Source organism: Phyllostomus hastatus, unplaced genomic scaffold, assembly GCF_019186645.2.
Source record: "Phyllostomus hastatus isolate PE091 unplaced genomic scaffold, TTU_PhHast_1.1 phas_scaffold_46, whole genome shotgun sequence".
In the NCBI taxonomy this organism is placed as follows: Eukaryota; Metazoa; Chordata; class Mammalia; order Chiroptera; family Phyllostomidae; genus Phyllostomus; species Phyllostomus hastatus.
The window spans coordinates 18,809,527-18,824,059 of record NW_025334032.1 but is presented as its reverse complement, the minus strand read 5'-3'; the positions used below and the strand labels follow the sequence as shown (position 1 = coordinate 18,824,059).

General features: G+C 48.9%; 1 protein-coding gene across 4 annotated transcripts; it reads left to right on the top strand.

Moving 5' to 3' along the window:
- The first annotated feature begins 6,653 nt into the window (after nt 1-6,653).
- ATP4B (ATPase H+/K+ transporting subunit beta) lies at nt 6,654-14,388 on the top strand. Of its 4 annotated transcripts, XM_045821371.1 has the most exons (8): nt 6,654-6,843; nt 7,322-7,450; nt 9,590-9,703; nt 9,838-10,037; nt 11,105-11,161; nt 12,350-12,469; nt 13,756-13,841; nt 13,942-14,388. In XM_045821371.1, exons 1-7 carry the CDS (start codon nt 6,732-6,734, stop codon nt 13,810-13,812), a joined length of 789 nt encoding a protein of 262 aa, XP_045677327.1. In that variant the 5' UTR covers nt 6,654-6,731; the 3' UTR covers nt 13,813-13,841; nt 13,942-14,388. The 4 variants fall into 4 exon arrangements, with proteins under 4 accessions (XP_045677327.1, XP_045677326.1, XP_045677325.1 ...); XM_045821370.1 differs by having other exon boundaries at nt 13,756-14,388; XM_045821369.1 differs by lacking the exons at nt 13,756-13,841; nt 13,942-14,388 and adding an exon at nt 13,026-13,661.
- Nucleotides 14,389-14,533: the final 145 nt, after the last annotated feature.

Below are 14,533 nucleotides of genomic sequence, written 5' to 3'. Positions count from 1 at the left end.
GGAAGCAGAAGTGTTCGGTTAGACAGAGCTGAATGTGTTTCCTGTCGCAGGACTTAGTTAGAGACTTTAGAATGAACTTGACTCTCAAAGAGGAGTAAAGTATGGCGATTCCCAAACTCGTATGGTTATTTCAGTGTAAACATAACCACATTAAAAGCTATTAGAATTAAACTTTCTATTTGGAAATAATTGTAGATTCGCATGGAGTTATCAGAAATGATCCAGAGAGATTCCTAATGACAACATTTCCCCAAACTACAACAGAGCATCCCAGGCGGGATGCTGACCCCGACCCAGTCCACACCCGAAACAGTCCATGCACCCAAGGACCCCATGCACAGACACGCCCACCTCCTCCCCACCCCCCACCCCCTCTGCACCCCTGGTTGCCACTGATCTGCTCTCCGTTTTTATAATTTTGTCATTGTGACATTCTATGAGTGGAATCAAATAGTACCTAACCATCTGGGATTGACCGTTTACACTCAGTTTACACTCAGCGTAACTCTCTGGCGATCCATCCAGGTTGTCGTGTGTGCCAACAGTTCCATGGCAAAGTGGTATTTATTCCACGGTGTGGAGGGGTCACCACTGGTTTAACCAGCCTTTGCTGAAGGACGTCTGGGTTGTTTCCAGTCTGGGGCTGTCGTGGTGAAGCGGCTAAACATTCATGTACAAATATTTGTGTAAATATAACTTTTCATTTCTCTGAGATTAGTGCCCAGGAGTGGTGTAATTGCTGACTTGTAACTAACTGCATGTTTAGTTTTTAAAAAACTGGCCAACCGTTTTCCAGAATGGCTGTGCCATATTACCTCCCTGCCAACAACAGGCGGTGAGCCCATCTCTCAGCATCCTCACCGGCATCTGGTGGTGTCGCTGTTTTTTATTTGACTACTCTGATAGGTGTGAGGTGGTATCTCCCTGCGGTTTTAACTTGAGTTTCCCTAATGTCAAGTGACACTGACAACTTTCCATGTGTTTATTTGCCATCTGAAATGTCTCTTTGTGGCTTTCAACCATGTTCTAACTAGATTGTTTGCTTTTTTGTAGTTGAGTTTTGAGTGCTGTTTATCTATCTTAGATACTAATCCTTTGCTGGACTTGTGGTTTCCAAAATACTTCCAGCTGGAGCTTGTCTTTCATCCACTTTGCATGAGCTTTCATGAAACAAAGGCTTTTTTATTTGGTTGAGGTCCCACTGGTCAACTTTTCCTTTTATGAATTGTGCTTTTGATGTCAAGTCTAAGAACTCTGCTTAGCCCTAGATCTTGAAGGTTTCTTCCCATGGTTTTTCAAAAAGTTTTATACTTTTACATTTAAATAAATGATCCATTTTAAGTTAAAAATTTTTTTACAACATGTGAGACTTAGGTCAAAGGGTTTTTTTGTTTTTGTTTTTTTGCCAATAGATGTTCAATTGTTCCAGCAAGGCTCTATCTTTGCTTCATTAGTTGCTTTGTACCTTTATAAAAAATCAGTTGGGCACATTAGCGTGGGCCTGTTTCCAGGCTTTCTAGTCTGTTCCATTGGTCTCGGTGTCTGTCCCTCCACCAAGGCCACACTGTCTTGATTTCTGTAGCTATTTCTCTCTATATCTGTGAGAAATATTGGTCTATAGTTTTCTTTTTTTGTGTTTTTTATCTGATTTTGGTATAAGGGTAATACTAGTCTTATAAAATCAGTTGGAAAATGTTTCTTCTTATCTATTTTCTAGAAGATATAGTATATAATTTATAATTCTTCATTAAATGTTTGGTAGAATTCTCCAGTGAAATCATATAGGACTGGTGGTTTCTCTGTTGAGAGATTTTTAATTATGAAATCAATTTCCTAAATAGCTATACAGCTACTCAGATTATCTATTTCAAATTGGGTGAGTCATGTTTTTTGAGGAAATGGTCCATTTCATCTAACTTGTCAAGTTTATACCGAGTTGTACATCACACCCCCTCATAGTTTTTTGAGGTCTGCAGGTCTGTGGTGACCACTTGTTTCATTTCTGATATTGGTTACCTGTGTCTTTTCTCTTGCAATAGGTTTGCGAATGTTATTGGTCTTTTCAAAAAACCAGTACTTTCTTGTTTTACTGATTTTCCCTTGTGTTAATTTCACTGGCTTCTGCTCTCACCTTTTATTTCTTCCTTCTGTTTGCCTTTCCCCTTCTTCTTTTTCTGGATTTTGAAGTGAAAACTTGGATTATTGACTTGAGACTTTTCCTTTTTCCTAGCACATTACTTTAGTGCTATAAGTTTTCTTGTTAATACTGCTTTAGCTCTGTCCTACAACTTTTGATATATTTTTGTCTTCATTCAGTTCCATGTACTTTTTAAAAATTTTCTCTTGAGACTTCCTTTTTGACTCATACATTATTTAGGAAATGTATTGTTTAATTTTCACACATTTGGAAATATTCCTGTTATCTTTCTGTTATTAATTACTAGATTGATTCCACTGTAGTTGTAGAGCACATTCTGTATGACTTTGATTTTTTTCAAATTCATTGAGCTTTATTTTATGGCTCAGGATATGGTCTATGTTAATAAACGTTCCATGAACACTTAAAAAGAAAGTGAGTTCTTCTTGGATGGGTGGGGTATAAGGCCAATGTCAACCACATTCTGTTGGTTGATGATGTGGTTGAGTTCTGTGTCCGTGCTGATTTTCTCTTTCGTTGTTCTATCAGTTGCTGAGAGGGGAATGTTGAAGTCTCTAACTAAAATTGTGGATTTGTCTATTTCTCCTTTCTGTTCTATCAGTTTGCTTTACATATCTTTTTAGCTCTCTTATTTGGTGCACACACATTTAGGATTGCTCTATCTTCTTGGTGGATTGACCATTTATTATTATACAATGGCTATCTCTGGAAATTTTCTCTGCCCCGTCTCCATTATATGATAGTAACATAGCCACTCTTACTTTATATGATTAGTATCTGAATTATATATCCTGTTCCATCCTCTCCCATTCAACTTGCCTATATCATTGTATTTGAGGCGAGTTTTTTTTAGATAGCACATGACTGAGTCATTTTTTAATCCACTCTTTTAATTGGCGTGCTTAGCCCATTTACACTTAATGTAATTATTGCTATGTTAGGGCTCCAGTCTGCCATTTTTTTGTGTCTTTCTCTTCTTCTGTTTTTTCATTTGTTTTCTTTTCCCTCCCTTTCTACAGGTTACTTCAACATTTTTTAGACTTCAACTTTCATTTATCTATAGTATTTTTAGTATATCTTTTTGTATAGTTTTTTATTGGTTACCATAGACATTGCGTTATATATGCATAACCTTTCACAATTTATATTGTTGTTTTATCAATTTGAGTGAAGTAAAGAATTCAACTTCTTTCATCCTCTTCTGTTTATAATTGTCTTAATTATTCCATCTACATACATTTAAACTAATATTAGGCAATATTATAATTTTTGCTTCAACCCTCAAACATAATTGGGAAAACTCAAGAAGGAAAGGAAAGCCCAGCCATGACCGGAATGGCTCAGCTGGTTGGGCATCACCCTGCGAAGAGAAAGGCCGCTGGCTCATCTCCCGGTCAGGGTGCCCACTGTGCCGCGGGCCTGGTCCCTGGTTGGGGTGTGTGCAAGAGGCAACAGATCAGTGTTTCTCTCACACATCAGTATTTCTCCACCTCCCTACTCCCTCCCTTCCTGTCTCTCTAAAAATAAATACATGAAATCTTAAAAAAAAAGAAGAGAAAAGGAAAAGGAAGCCTATAGTATTTACTTAGATTCTGCTTACTATTATTTTTTTTCTTTTCTGGTACTACAATATTCCTTTTAACATTGTCTTTCTGTTCTGAGAGTTCCCTTTAGCCATCCTTGAGGGTTAGTCTACCGGTGAAAAATTAGCTTCCTTTTTTCTTTATTTGAGAATGTCTTTATTCCCCCTTCATTCTTGAAGGATGTTTTCACTAGATTTGTGATTCTCCATTGACAGGACTTTTCTTTCAGCACTTGAAAAATACTGCACAACTTCCTTCTGGCCTCTGGTTTCTGATGAGAAATCAGCTGTCATTCAAATGGTTTTTCTCTGGCCGCTGCCTAGATTTGGTGTGCACCTTTAATTTGAGAAGTTTAATTATGATTCACCTTGGGGGGCCTAGTTATCCTGTTTGGGGTTCCGTCTGCTTACCTTTGAGTAGTTTCCCCCCTTGGCCTCTCGTCTCTCTCCTTCCAGGACTCCGGTGACACAGATGTCAGATTTTTAGGGCGGTCCCCGGGGTCCCTGAGGCTCTGAGACTGTTTTTCCGAGTTTGCTTTCTCTCCATTGCTCAGATTGGGTCGTTCCTCTTGTTTTTTTCTTCCATGTCAGTGGTTCTCTCCTCTGCCCCCTCCCTTCTGCTGTGGAATCTGTTCTTTCAGCTTTTTCTTTTGGTTATTGTATTTTTTAATCTAAAATTTCCATCTGGTTCTTCTTTAGATATTCTGTTTCCTCCCTTAAATGTTCTATTTCTTTGCTGAGGCTTTCCCTCTTTTCATTCGTTGCAAGCATGTTCATAACGGCTCCCTGAAGCAATTTTATTCTGGCTGCTTTAAAATCTGTCAGGTAACTCCAGCATTTCTATCACCTTGATGCTGGCATTCATTGGTTTTCTTGTTTTAATTCAATTTGAAATCTTCCTGGTTCTTGGTATTGTGAGTGATTATCAACTGATATGTAACGTATTCCTATTATATAATCCTTCAGTTTTAGGGGGCTGTCTCTGACTCCACTCCAGCAATGGAAGGGAGTTGGGCTCCACCTCATCACTGCCGGGTGGGGGTAGAAGTCTAGGCTTCCCAGTGGGGAACCTGGGGGTGCTCCCCACTTGGTTTGGAGCCCACTCTTTACGGTGCATCTGTCCCGTGTGTTCAGAGCACGACATGAGGAAGCAGCCCTCGGCCGGCGTCCCCCTCCCTGCCTCTCCTCCCTACAGGCATGTGTCTGGAAAGGTCATTTTGATCACGTGTGTGCAGTTCAGCACACGCTTTCGTGCTTTGGGAGTTCAGGGGCTGAGTGGGGAAGATTTGGTTCGAAGACGTCCAAAGAAGAGTTCATGTTTCGCTCCTTTCAAGAGTGTCTCTGTGCTTCATGGACAAGGGCGGCATTTCTTCCACAGTCAGCAGTTGCTGCACTGATCCTAAGGCCCCGGCACTCGGAGCCCCAGACCCCATAGGTGGGGACAACTAGACTGCCACCTAACACCACGCTCTGTTGCTATTGCCCTCAAGTTCCAAAGTTGTCAATGGGAACAGTGTTAAGGAAAATACATAGTCTTAGTCTGTTAAAAAATCAGGAGTCCTAGCTAAAATAGTGCAATTCCATCTGAATTTTAGGGTGCTCATTCTGCTGATAAACTCTAAATCATCATAAAGGGAATAGGTAGAATCATGGCTAAAAGGTTTTTGTTTTTCCTTTTATTTGCCTACATGGGAAAACCTAGATGTGACCATAAATAGAATTTCAGATTTTTGTGTGCAATACCCATTATTTTCATTGGACTTTGAAGAAAATATTTGGAGAAAGGTCTCAGTGGCACATTACATTTGCCCGGCTTCGCCCTTCCAACTGCAGAGATGATGCCCCAGTGGGCAGGTGCCATGGCCCCAGCTCTGTCTCCAACCACCAGGGCCTCTAAGCCAGTGGCTCTGGTCACACATCAAGATTAATTTGGAGAGGGATGGGGGGTGGCTCAGAGCTCTCTGGAAGCTCACGCCACCTGGGCTCTTGGCTCACTCACTAACTCAGGGTGAAACAAGTGTCAGGAGTTTTCAAGGTGCTCCAGGTGACTCCGACGGTCCTCCAGGCCAAGCGTCCCCCACCTGGACATTGCCGGTGTTCTGCAGCACAAGCCCGGCCCACTGGGAACTCCCAAGCCCAGTGAGTCCCCCTGAGTCAGAATCTGCATTTCAATTAGATGCCTGGGGTGTGGTGCGCACTCAATTTTGAAAATAACTAGACTGTATAGCTGTGAATTCCCCCATAAATGCAAAAAAGTCTAAAGGGCCCGGCCCTCACCCCGACAACAGATCGCAGGGCACATCATCCTTGTCACTGACACTGAGCATCAGGTGTGATGGGAGGTGAAGGGACCCAGGAATCCTCTGAACCCTTTTCTCTGGAACGGAACTTCTGGCCCCTTTCACACTCTGGCCCTGCTCTCACGCTGTCAGATGCAGTCTCTCTGGTGACAGCACCTGGAGCACTCGTGAGCCCCAGCAACTACAATACCATTGCATTGGTCGCTTGCCCCCAACATCTCAGACCCGGACACGTCTGAGCAGCAGGCGAGTGGCCGGGTCCAGGCCTGTCTTTGTGCTGACCTGCCCTCTTTGCTCCTGGAGGAAGTGAGAGAATGGGGCAGAGCTGAACAAGTGGCTGTTCACGCAAAGGAAGTATTTCTCCTTAGTCATTACCCTAACAAAGTTACGGACCAAGGGCATCCCGAAAGGAGGGGGTGGTAAAAAGAGGTGACCCGGCCCTGGTTTGCCCAGGGGAGGCATGAAGGGCACCTGATAGCAGGAGAACCTGCAGAGCTCATGGAGCCGCCGACACCGGTGTTTGGAGAGCAGGGGTCTGATAACGCCGCTGGGGTGCTTTCCCCGGAACTCGCCCCACGGCGCCTCTGACCTCTGAAGGAGACTATAAAACCCTAAGGAGGACTTTCCCCTCTCAGTCTGGGCGTGGGGAGCACCCGGTTCTGCAGGCGGGGGACCTCCAGGAGCAGGGACGATGGCCGCGCTGCAGGAGAAGAAGTCATGCAGCCAGCGGATGGAGGAGTTCCAGCGTTACTGCTGGAACCCGGACACGGGGCAGTTGTTGGGCCGGACCCTGTCCCGGTGGGGTATGTCCCTGGCGAGGAAGGGAAAGAGGGGTGGCTCTGAGAGAAGAGGCAGAGGACTAGCCACCAGCAGACTCCCAGACCCAGGCCCTGTCCCGGCTCCGAGCCAGGGCCTATCTCCCTCACCGGGCACCCACAAAGGCCCGTTTCAGCCCTAACACCCCTCAGCACCAGGCACCCGCAGGGTGGGAACATCTGAGGACTGGCCCCGAAGTTTCAGGCTTAGATTTAGGAATAGCAGTTTATCTCTATGTTCCTAAAATATGTAATTTTTGAAAAGACTTTAGCCAAGAGGCCTGGGTTTCTCTAGAGTGATGAGAATGTTCTGGAACTAGATAGAGGGAGTGATTCGCAGCCTCATGCGTGAATGTACTAAACACTGAGTTCTCGCTTTGAGGCAGCTGCAGCCGTGGCCTCTGCCCTTCCCGCCACAGCGCAGGGCAGGGCATGGCGACTGCGCCTGACCGGCCTCTCCCCGCAGTGTGGATCAGCCTCTACTACGTGGCCTTCTACGTGGTGATGACTGGACTCTTCGCCCTGTGCATCTACTCCCTGATGTGCACGCTCGACCCGTACACACCTGACTACCAGGACCAGCTGAAGTCACCAGGTAATGGGGGCGACACTTGAGCCTAGAGCCCAGGGCCCCGCATGGGTCAAGGCAACACTCAGCCCCTGAGTGGCCCAGTCAGGGCATGGACCCCCGAGGGGCACCCAGCAGGCCCTGAGGGGCCTCTCTGTCCCCGCCACCAGTGGCCGCAGGGCTGCGAGGGGCACACCAGATGTGGATGGCCCCTCGCCTTCTCCTCATAGGGAAAAGGACCCCTGATTATAAAGTCTAACTCTGGTTTTAGTTGTAATTATTAACACAAGAGTTCTGTGTGATGGAGTCTTTCTATCACTGGTTTTGTATGCGTGCATACGCACAGAGGACATTTCTGGGGGACATACAAAAAACTGCTCCTAGCGAGATCAGGAATGAAGGGTCTGGGGCGGGAAAGAGCTCCTGTTTATACCCCTCCGTGGCCGTCAGCAGCGAGGCGTCGCCTCCACAGGGGCCAGTTCAGGTCAGAGCACCCGGGCCCCTCTAAGCACAGGTCGTCTCCTGACCTGCGGGGTGGGGGGCTGGGGTGCGGGCGGAGCCTCGGTTCTCCTCTCCTGCGTTGGCACCGTGTGTGTGAGCCGTTCGGGACCAGACTCTGGGGCCCGACACAGTGAGGTGTCACCTCCACAGTCCCGGTGAAGGTGATCAGAACCAACACATCCACACCCAGCCCATTAACCAGAGATAGCTGTGAAACACACACACACACACACACACACACACACACACCCATGGCAGGGAGGGAGGGGAAGAAACGGAGGAAGAAAAGGCATTTCCAGTGCACATTTCCACAGAGCGTTTACCACTCACGCATCCTTAACACTTTCTGAGGAAGATAATAACCCCAGAAACATCCAGCAGCAGTACAAAAGAAAGAAAACTCAAATGTTTTTAAGAGAAGCTGCCTCAGGTGTTCTCCGGCAGGTGAGCTTGCGGGTCCAGCCATTCCGCTGGGATCTTCAGTGAATCCATTTATACATAACACCAAAGTGCTGTATTTATTGGGTGTCAAGTTTTAGACTCAACCAACAGGCAAAACATGGAGCATTTCACTGTCATTTCAGAACAGAGTGTAATATATCACAAACTTGAGAACACAGCCGTAATGAAATGTGCCCAAACCCCGCGGACGGAAGGCAGGGAGAGGTGTGTTCCCCGGGTCCCGGGCTGCAGGCAGGGGGCAGGCGACAGGCGCCCCCTGAAGCTGATGAACAAGTTACATGGGAACCCGAGGACACGCAGAGGGGGAGGCACTGAGAGGAGGGCGTGGGGGGCCTTCCTTTCCTTTCCTTTCCTTTCTTTCTTCGTTTAGACCTTTCTGGAGGTTTTCATTTTATACCATGTACAGCTAGTACTTTCATGACACCCATAAAACAACAAAAACCCGACCTTACTGACTTAAAGAGTCACCTGCATCCATCAGGGGACTGGCTAGATAGGTCGTTAAACATTCACACAGCAAAACACGACGCGGTGTTCGTGGAAGGAAAGAGGTGAGTTGCTACGAAATGCCAGGGAAAGGCGGTGACAGCTGGTGTCGGGACATGAAAACAGGCGAGTGGGATATGGAAAGGACCCCCCTTGTGTGAAGAAAGCCCCGACATACACGACACGCCTTTGCATCCACAGAAATGAGGCGGTTTCCCGAGCGCTGCACTCGAGATCAGGAAAACGGGACTGTTGCATCCACTTCCTGCTCCTGTGCATTTTTTGCAACACGTTGTTAGCATGCACTTGCTCTTAACCAAAGCCAGTGCAGTTTCCAAATATGCATTCAAATACAACTTCACTTGGAAACCCAGTGGGTCCTGGATGAGTTGTCACCTGCAACGAGAGTGGCCACTGGGGTGGCACTGGCTCAGGCGTCAGGTGCAGGAAGCGCCCACCTGGCCTTCCGCTGAGCACTGCACCCTGAGCCCAGAGAGGCCTCATTCCGATGGCACAGCTCCCAGGCTGGAGGACAGGGTCCTCATTGGGCTGCAGACTCCTCACCAGGTGGCCCTTGAAGACATGGGCCCAGGTGGTACCACAGCGTCCCACACTCGGCCTCCCCCAGCTCAGGACCACTCTGCATGCAACCCAGCAAACAGCCTGGACATGATGAACACTTGGGGAAAACTAACAAATGTCAGGCTCTCTTTCCAGGGGTGACCTTGAGGCCAGATGTCTATGGGGAGAAAGGTCTGGACATTTCCTACAATGTCTCCGATAACAGGACCTGGACGGACCTCGTGCACACCCTCCACGACTTCCTGGCAGGTAAGGTTAAAATGCCTCCACAGCCTTTATTTTTCCTAAGAATATTTCACTGAGGGGCATGGGCTGTGAGGCCCTCTAACGGCCCTGGGCGGCTGCAGCTGGGGGAAGGGCCCACGGGGTGTCTGTGCCGGCAGGCTACTCGCCAGAGGCCCAGCAGGACAACATAAACTGCACCTCGGAGAAGGTCTTCATCCAGGAGAGCTTCAGCGCCCCTAACCACACCAAGTTCTCCTGCAAGTTCACCACAGACATGCTGCACAACTGCTCGGGCCTGGTGGACCCCAGCTTCGGCTTCGAGGAAGGAAAACCGTGTTTTATTATTAAAATGAACAGGGTGAGTATGAAAGGGTTAGAGGTCAGAGATCCAGTATGAGGCCCCTTTGGAGATTCCTGTGGGGTGAGGGTCAGGGCGTTTAGACCTCCTATGGCCACACAAACCCTCCTGTCCAGGGTCCCAGAAGTGGTGGGTCAGACAAGCACCAGCTGCTCCCTCCTCGCTCTGCACCCATTGCATTGGCTCATATGCTGACTACGTCTCTCAAACACAAATGAAAGCCTTCCATTCAGACACAGCATCTACGGGATGCTCTGTAGTCCCTGGACACTGAAAAGCAGAGCACAGGGCAATTCCGTGGCTAGGGCAGCCATGTGTGCACGATGCCTAGAAAGAAGCCATGTACGGATGCGGGGAGGACACCTGGAGACCGTCTGGAGCAGAGGTTTCCAACCTGAGCCAGGGATCCACCTGCAGACCCCGGGCCAGGCACTGAGGGAGGCAGACCGAGTACACAGTCAACGCAAGCAAATACAGCCAGCAGCTGAGGCCTGGGAGTGGGAGCTCTAAGCCTACAGGGACTGCCCTCTGGGCACTGTACAAGTGCCCCAGGTCCTGGCTGGGGTCTCGTCAGAGCTGCCTGGCAGGCGTGATGGCAGCTCATGCTCACGCAGCACAGGACTCTGTACACCAGGGCAGGTATAGGGAGGGGAAGGCAGGTTCTATACCAGGCCCTGGCACCGGTGGGCACACACAAGGCCAGGACTTCAGGGAGCTGAGAAGGGCATGGATGGGGAGAAGCACAGGAGGGCTGACGATGGCATGGAGAGCTGCCGCACAGCAGGCAGGCGCTGTGCCCCAGCTCAGCGCAGCGTGCAGGGCCCCAAGCGGCAGCCACAGCTCAGGCCCTCCTGTTCGGTCTGCCCTCGGCCTGTAGCCAAGACCACAGCCCTGGTCTGGCTTTGAAGAGGTTGGTAATACACATCGGGTGTTATTGGAATAGGAACCACTCCCACCCCCACCCCCAGACCCTCTTCAGTGCCCTGCGGAAACCCCCACTCGGGCAGATCCCTCCATGCTCACAGACGAGCAGCAGGAGGGGCCCCACAGATGCCTTTCCCTTCCAGATCGTCAGGTTTCTCCCCAGCAACAAAACGGCCCCCAGGGTGGACTGCGCCTTCCTGGTGAGTGTGACCGCCCGCGCCATCTCGCTATTGCTAGGAAACCCGTGGGAACAACTTTGCTGGTTTCCTCTAAGAACATCTCACGTGTCAGCCCAATAAACCAGACAAATCACATGAGCTGCTGCTTAAAACAGTTTTATTACAGGGGATAAAAACCTAATAAGAAAAAAATTGTTATTGTTTTGCTTCAAAAAGCATCTGGGACAGTAAACTACTAACACACTCCAAAATATTTGCTGGCAGTTTGGAGAAACCCAGGCACCTCTCTGACTGTTTCGTCCTTTCTATTCTGATTTACAAAAAGACGCCAGATTACCCACAGCTATTGTTCAGTAGTGTATGCATGTGGGCTGCTAACGGCATTAGTGTAGTGCGGTTTTCCTCCAAACTAGTTTTTCAAGCACGACGTGAGAAAATCCAAGTTTGCTTCCAATGAGTATTTCCCGAAGCTGTTCTACACCACTGCGCCTTCGAGCGAAGGCCCCATGCTATGGGCTGTGGGTGCCCCGCCCAGAGCTCCGCAGGAATGGCACACTCAGCACCTGTAGCCACTGCCTGGTGTGGGGTGGGGGCGGGCGGCTCGTTTTGCTTTTACTTTTTTATTGATCTCAGCTGCACCCATGTGGCTGTCGTGAGGTTTTACAGACACCAGAGTGGCCTCCGCCTGCGCTGTGGGAAGCTCACACTACCCATCGGTCAGTTCGCTGACTCCGAAAGTGGATCCTGGCCCCAGGAAGCCACGCAAACACGGGGCAAACCAGCCCACGTGGCCTGCTCGCCTCCATTCTGCGTGCAGCTAAACAAGCGTTGTTCGCTCTATGCACCTTTATTATCCTACAAGAACTAAGTGGCAAAAACACAAGTTTGATAAGTCACCAGGGTTTCTACAACCTACACACTATACCCCTAATGGGACTGCAGTAGTGATTATAAAGATTAGATCTAGTTTATGCTAGTCACGCAGTAAAGTGTATATGCGCCACCTACACAGTGCACACATGTACACACATGACATGCATGTCACACACATGCAGGCACATGCACAGGTGCGTGAAGAACATGCACCGGCCGAGGTGTACACATGCCACACACACACACATGCACACATGCACTCAGAGACACGCAGGCACACAGGGCAACCGCCTGCCCAGATGCGGCCTCACTCAGGCAGTGGCCTCTGCTCCCCAGGACCAGGACCAGGGCCGGGACCAGCGCCACACGGACCTCCCGCCTCTGCAGGTGGAGTACTACCCGCCCAATGGCACCTTCAGTCTACACTACTTCCCTTACTACGGGAAGAAGGCGCAGGTTGGTGTCACTTCTCCCCTGTTCGGTGTGCTCCCCTCATCCCCTGGCAGGTGTGATGGCAGCCACCGGATCATCCCGAATTCAGCAACAATGCCTGGCTAAAAGAAAGCCATAAATACTTGACCTATAAAAACGAAGCAAGGTGTTCCTTAACCCATTCTGACCATTTCAATGCTCAGCTGTTTCCCAAACCCACCTTCTCCTAAATATCTGAAAACACATTGTTTTCACACAAAATACAAATATTAAATCTAATTGTTTTAGTTTTCAGCGGCCCCCCAAACCCTGTTAAACAGCTGCATGTTCATTTGAAAGCATTTCCTCTAAGCCTCTTGTGTTTTCCTGTTGCATTTTGATCTTTCATCAAATGTACTTTGATGTGGATTGCCTGCTGTCTGTCCCCCCAGACCGGTCCTCACTTCCGAGCAGGCAGACACCGGTGAGCCCCGGGACACGCGGCAGGGCCTGCGTGCGCTGTTACAGACCGAGGCCGCTCTCACCGGGGCAGAGAGCACGAGGTTTCTGACGCACCCCCTCTTTCCGCACTCGGTTTCAGCCCCACTACAGCAACCCTTTGGTGGCCGCAAAGCTTCTCAACGTCCCCAAGAACACGGAAGTGGACATCGTGTGCAAGATCCTGGCTGAACATGTGACCTTTGACAACCCCCACGATCCCTTTGAAGGGAAAGTGGAATTCAAGCTTAAAATTCAGAAGTAAAGGACCGAGGAAGTGCTTGTAGCCTGCGTGGGAGCCTGCAGTCCACCGCCCTCCCAGGGTGCCGCCCCCCGGCTCCGCGGCACACCGACTCCCAAACGCTCAGTGCCTCCACACAGGCGCCTGTGCGCCAAGCACTTCGTGTTGGAAGCAACTATTTCTTAATAAGTCTTTACTATTTTTTAGATAGAATTTGTAGCTATGATAAAAATGTTGGGTTAACATGGTAACCCTCAGGCAGAAGCTATCCAACTAACAAGACCCTAAAATGATTCACCTCTTTGTACACAGACATCACTTTTCTTCCTATAACTTATTCTCTAAACGTCAACGAACTACGGCCCATGGTAGTATAAACACTACTGATGCCTTGAAACGGCACTTGACTATGACAATGTACACTTCGAATGCCTGCTTCAAAGAATGCAATTCCCATTGCAAAAATATATTAAAGCCACTCTTATTGTACACAAAACAGTCATGCCTTTCCTGAAATGGGGGGGGGGGTGGTTGTGGATCAACTAAAAACCAAAAACAAACAGCTCTTTCTTTAAAAATCTTCCTTTTAAAGCTTCCACTGCAAGTCAGGGAAATGACAGAAGGATACTGGCGAGGGGCTGCCGCCTGAGAGCAGGTGCGGTTCCAGGACGAAAGCAGGTAAGACACAAGGGAGCCGCCAACAGACAGAGTCTATGAACCAGAGGTAACTGCACACGGCAGTTCATCTTCATTCCCTGAGCACGAGTCCCTCCTCCAGCGCCCAGGACTCACGTGAAGTCTGCAACTCGAGGCCTTTTGAGAAGATCTCGACGAGCCTGTGTGACCCAACCTGCTCTCACCGAGTGGCGCCCACTTTTCACCCAAACCGTAGCTCGGGGCCTGGTGCCCTCCTCCCACCCGAGTGCCAGACACAGCGTCGCCACCAGTGGAGCGGCCCAGAAAGCTCCACGCAGCTGCTGGACAGGAGAACCTGCCCACGTGAAACCCAATCACAGACACAGTGTGAGGAGAGAATCAAAGCCCTGGCCAGGTGCTCAGGGGGCTGGGTGTCATCCCACAAACCGGAATGCTGCCTGCACGATTCCCGATTCCCAGTCGGGGCACCTGCCTGGGCTGCAGGTTCAGTCCCCGGTCAGGGCGCATGTGAGAGGTAACTGATGGAAGTTTCTCTCCCTTTCTCCCACCCTCCCCGCTCTCTAAAATAAATAAATTCTTTAAAGAAAAAATGCATATTCTATCTTAGCCTAAGTTGCAGGTTTGATTCCCAGTCGAGGTGGGGAAGCGGAGGTAACCTATCAATGTTTCTCTCACTTCTCTCTCTCCCTTCCTCTCTAAACATATCCCAGGGT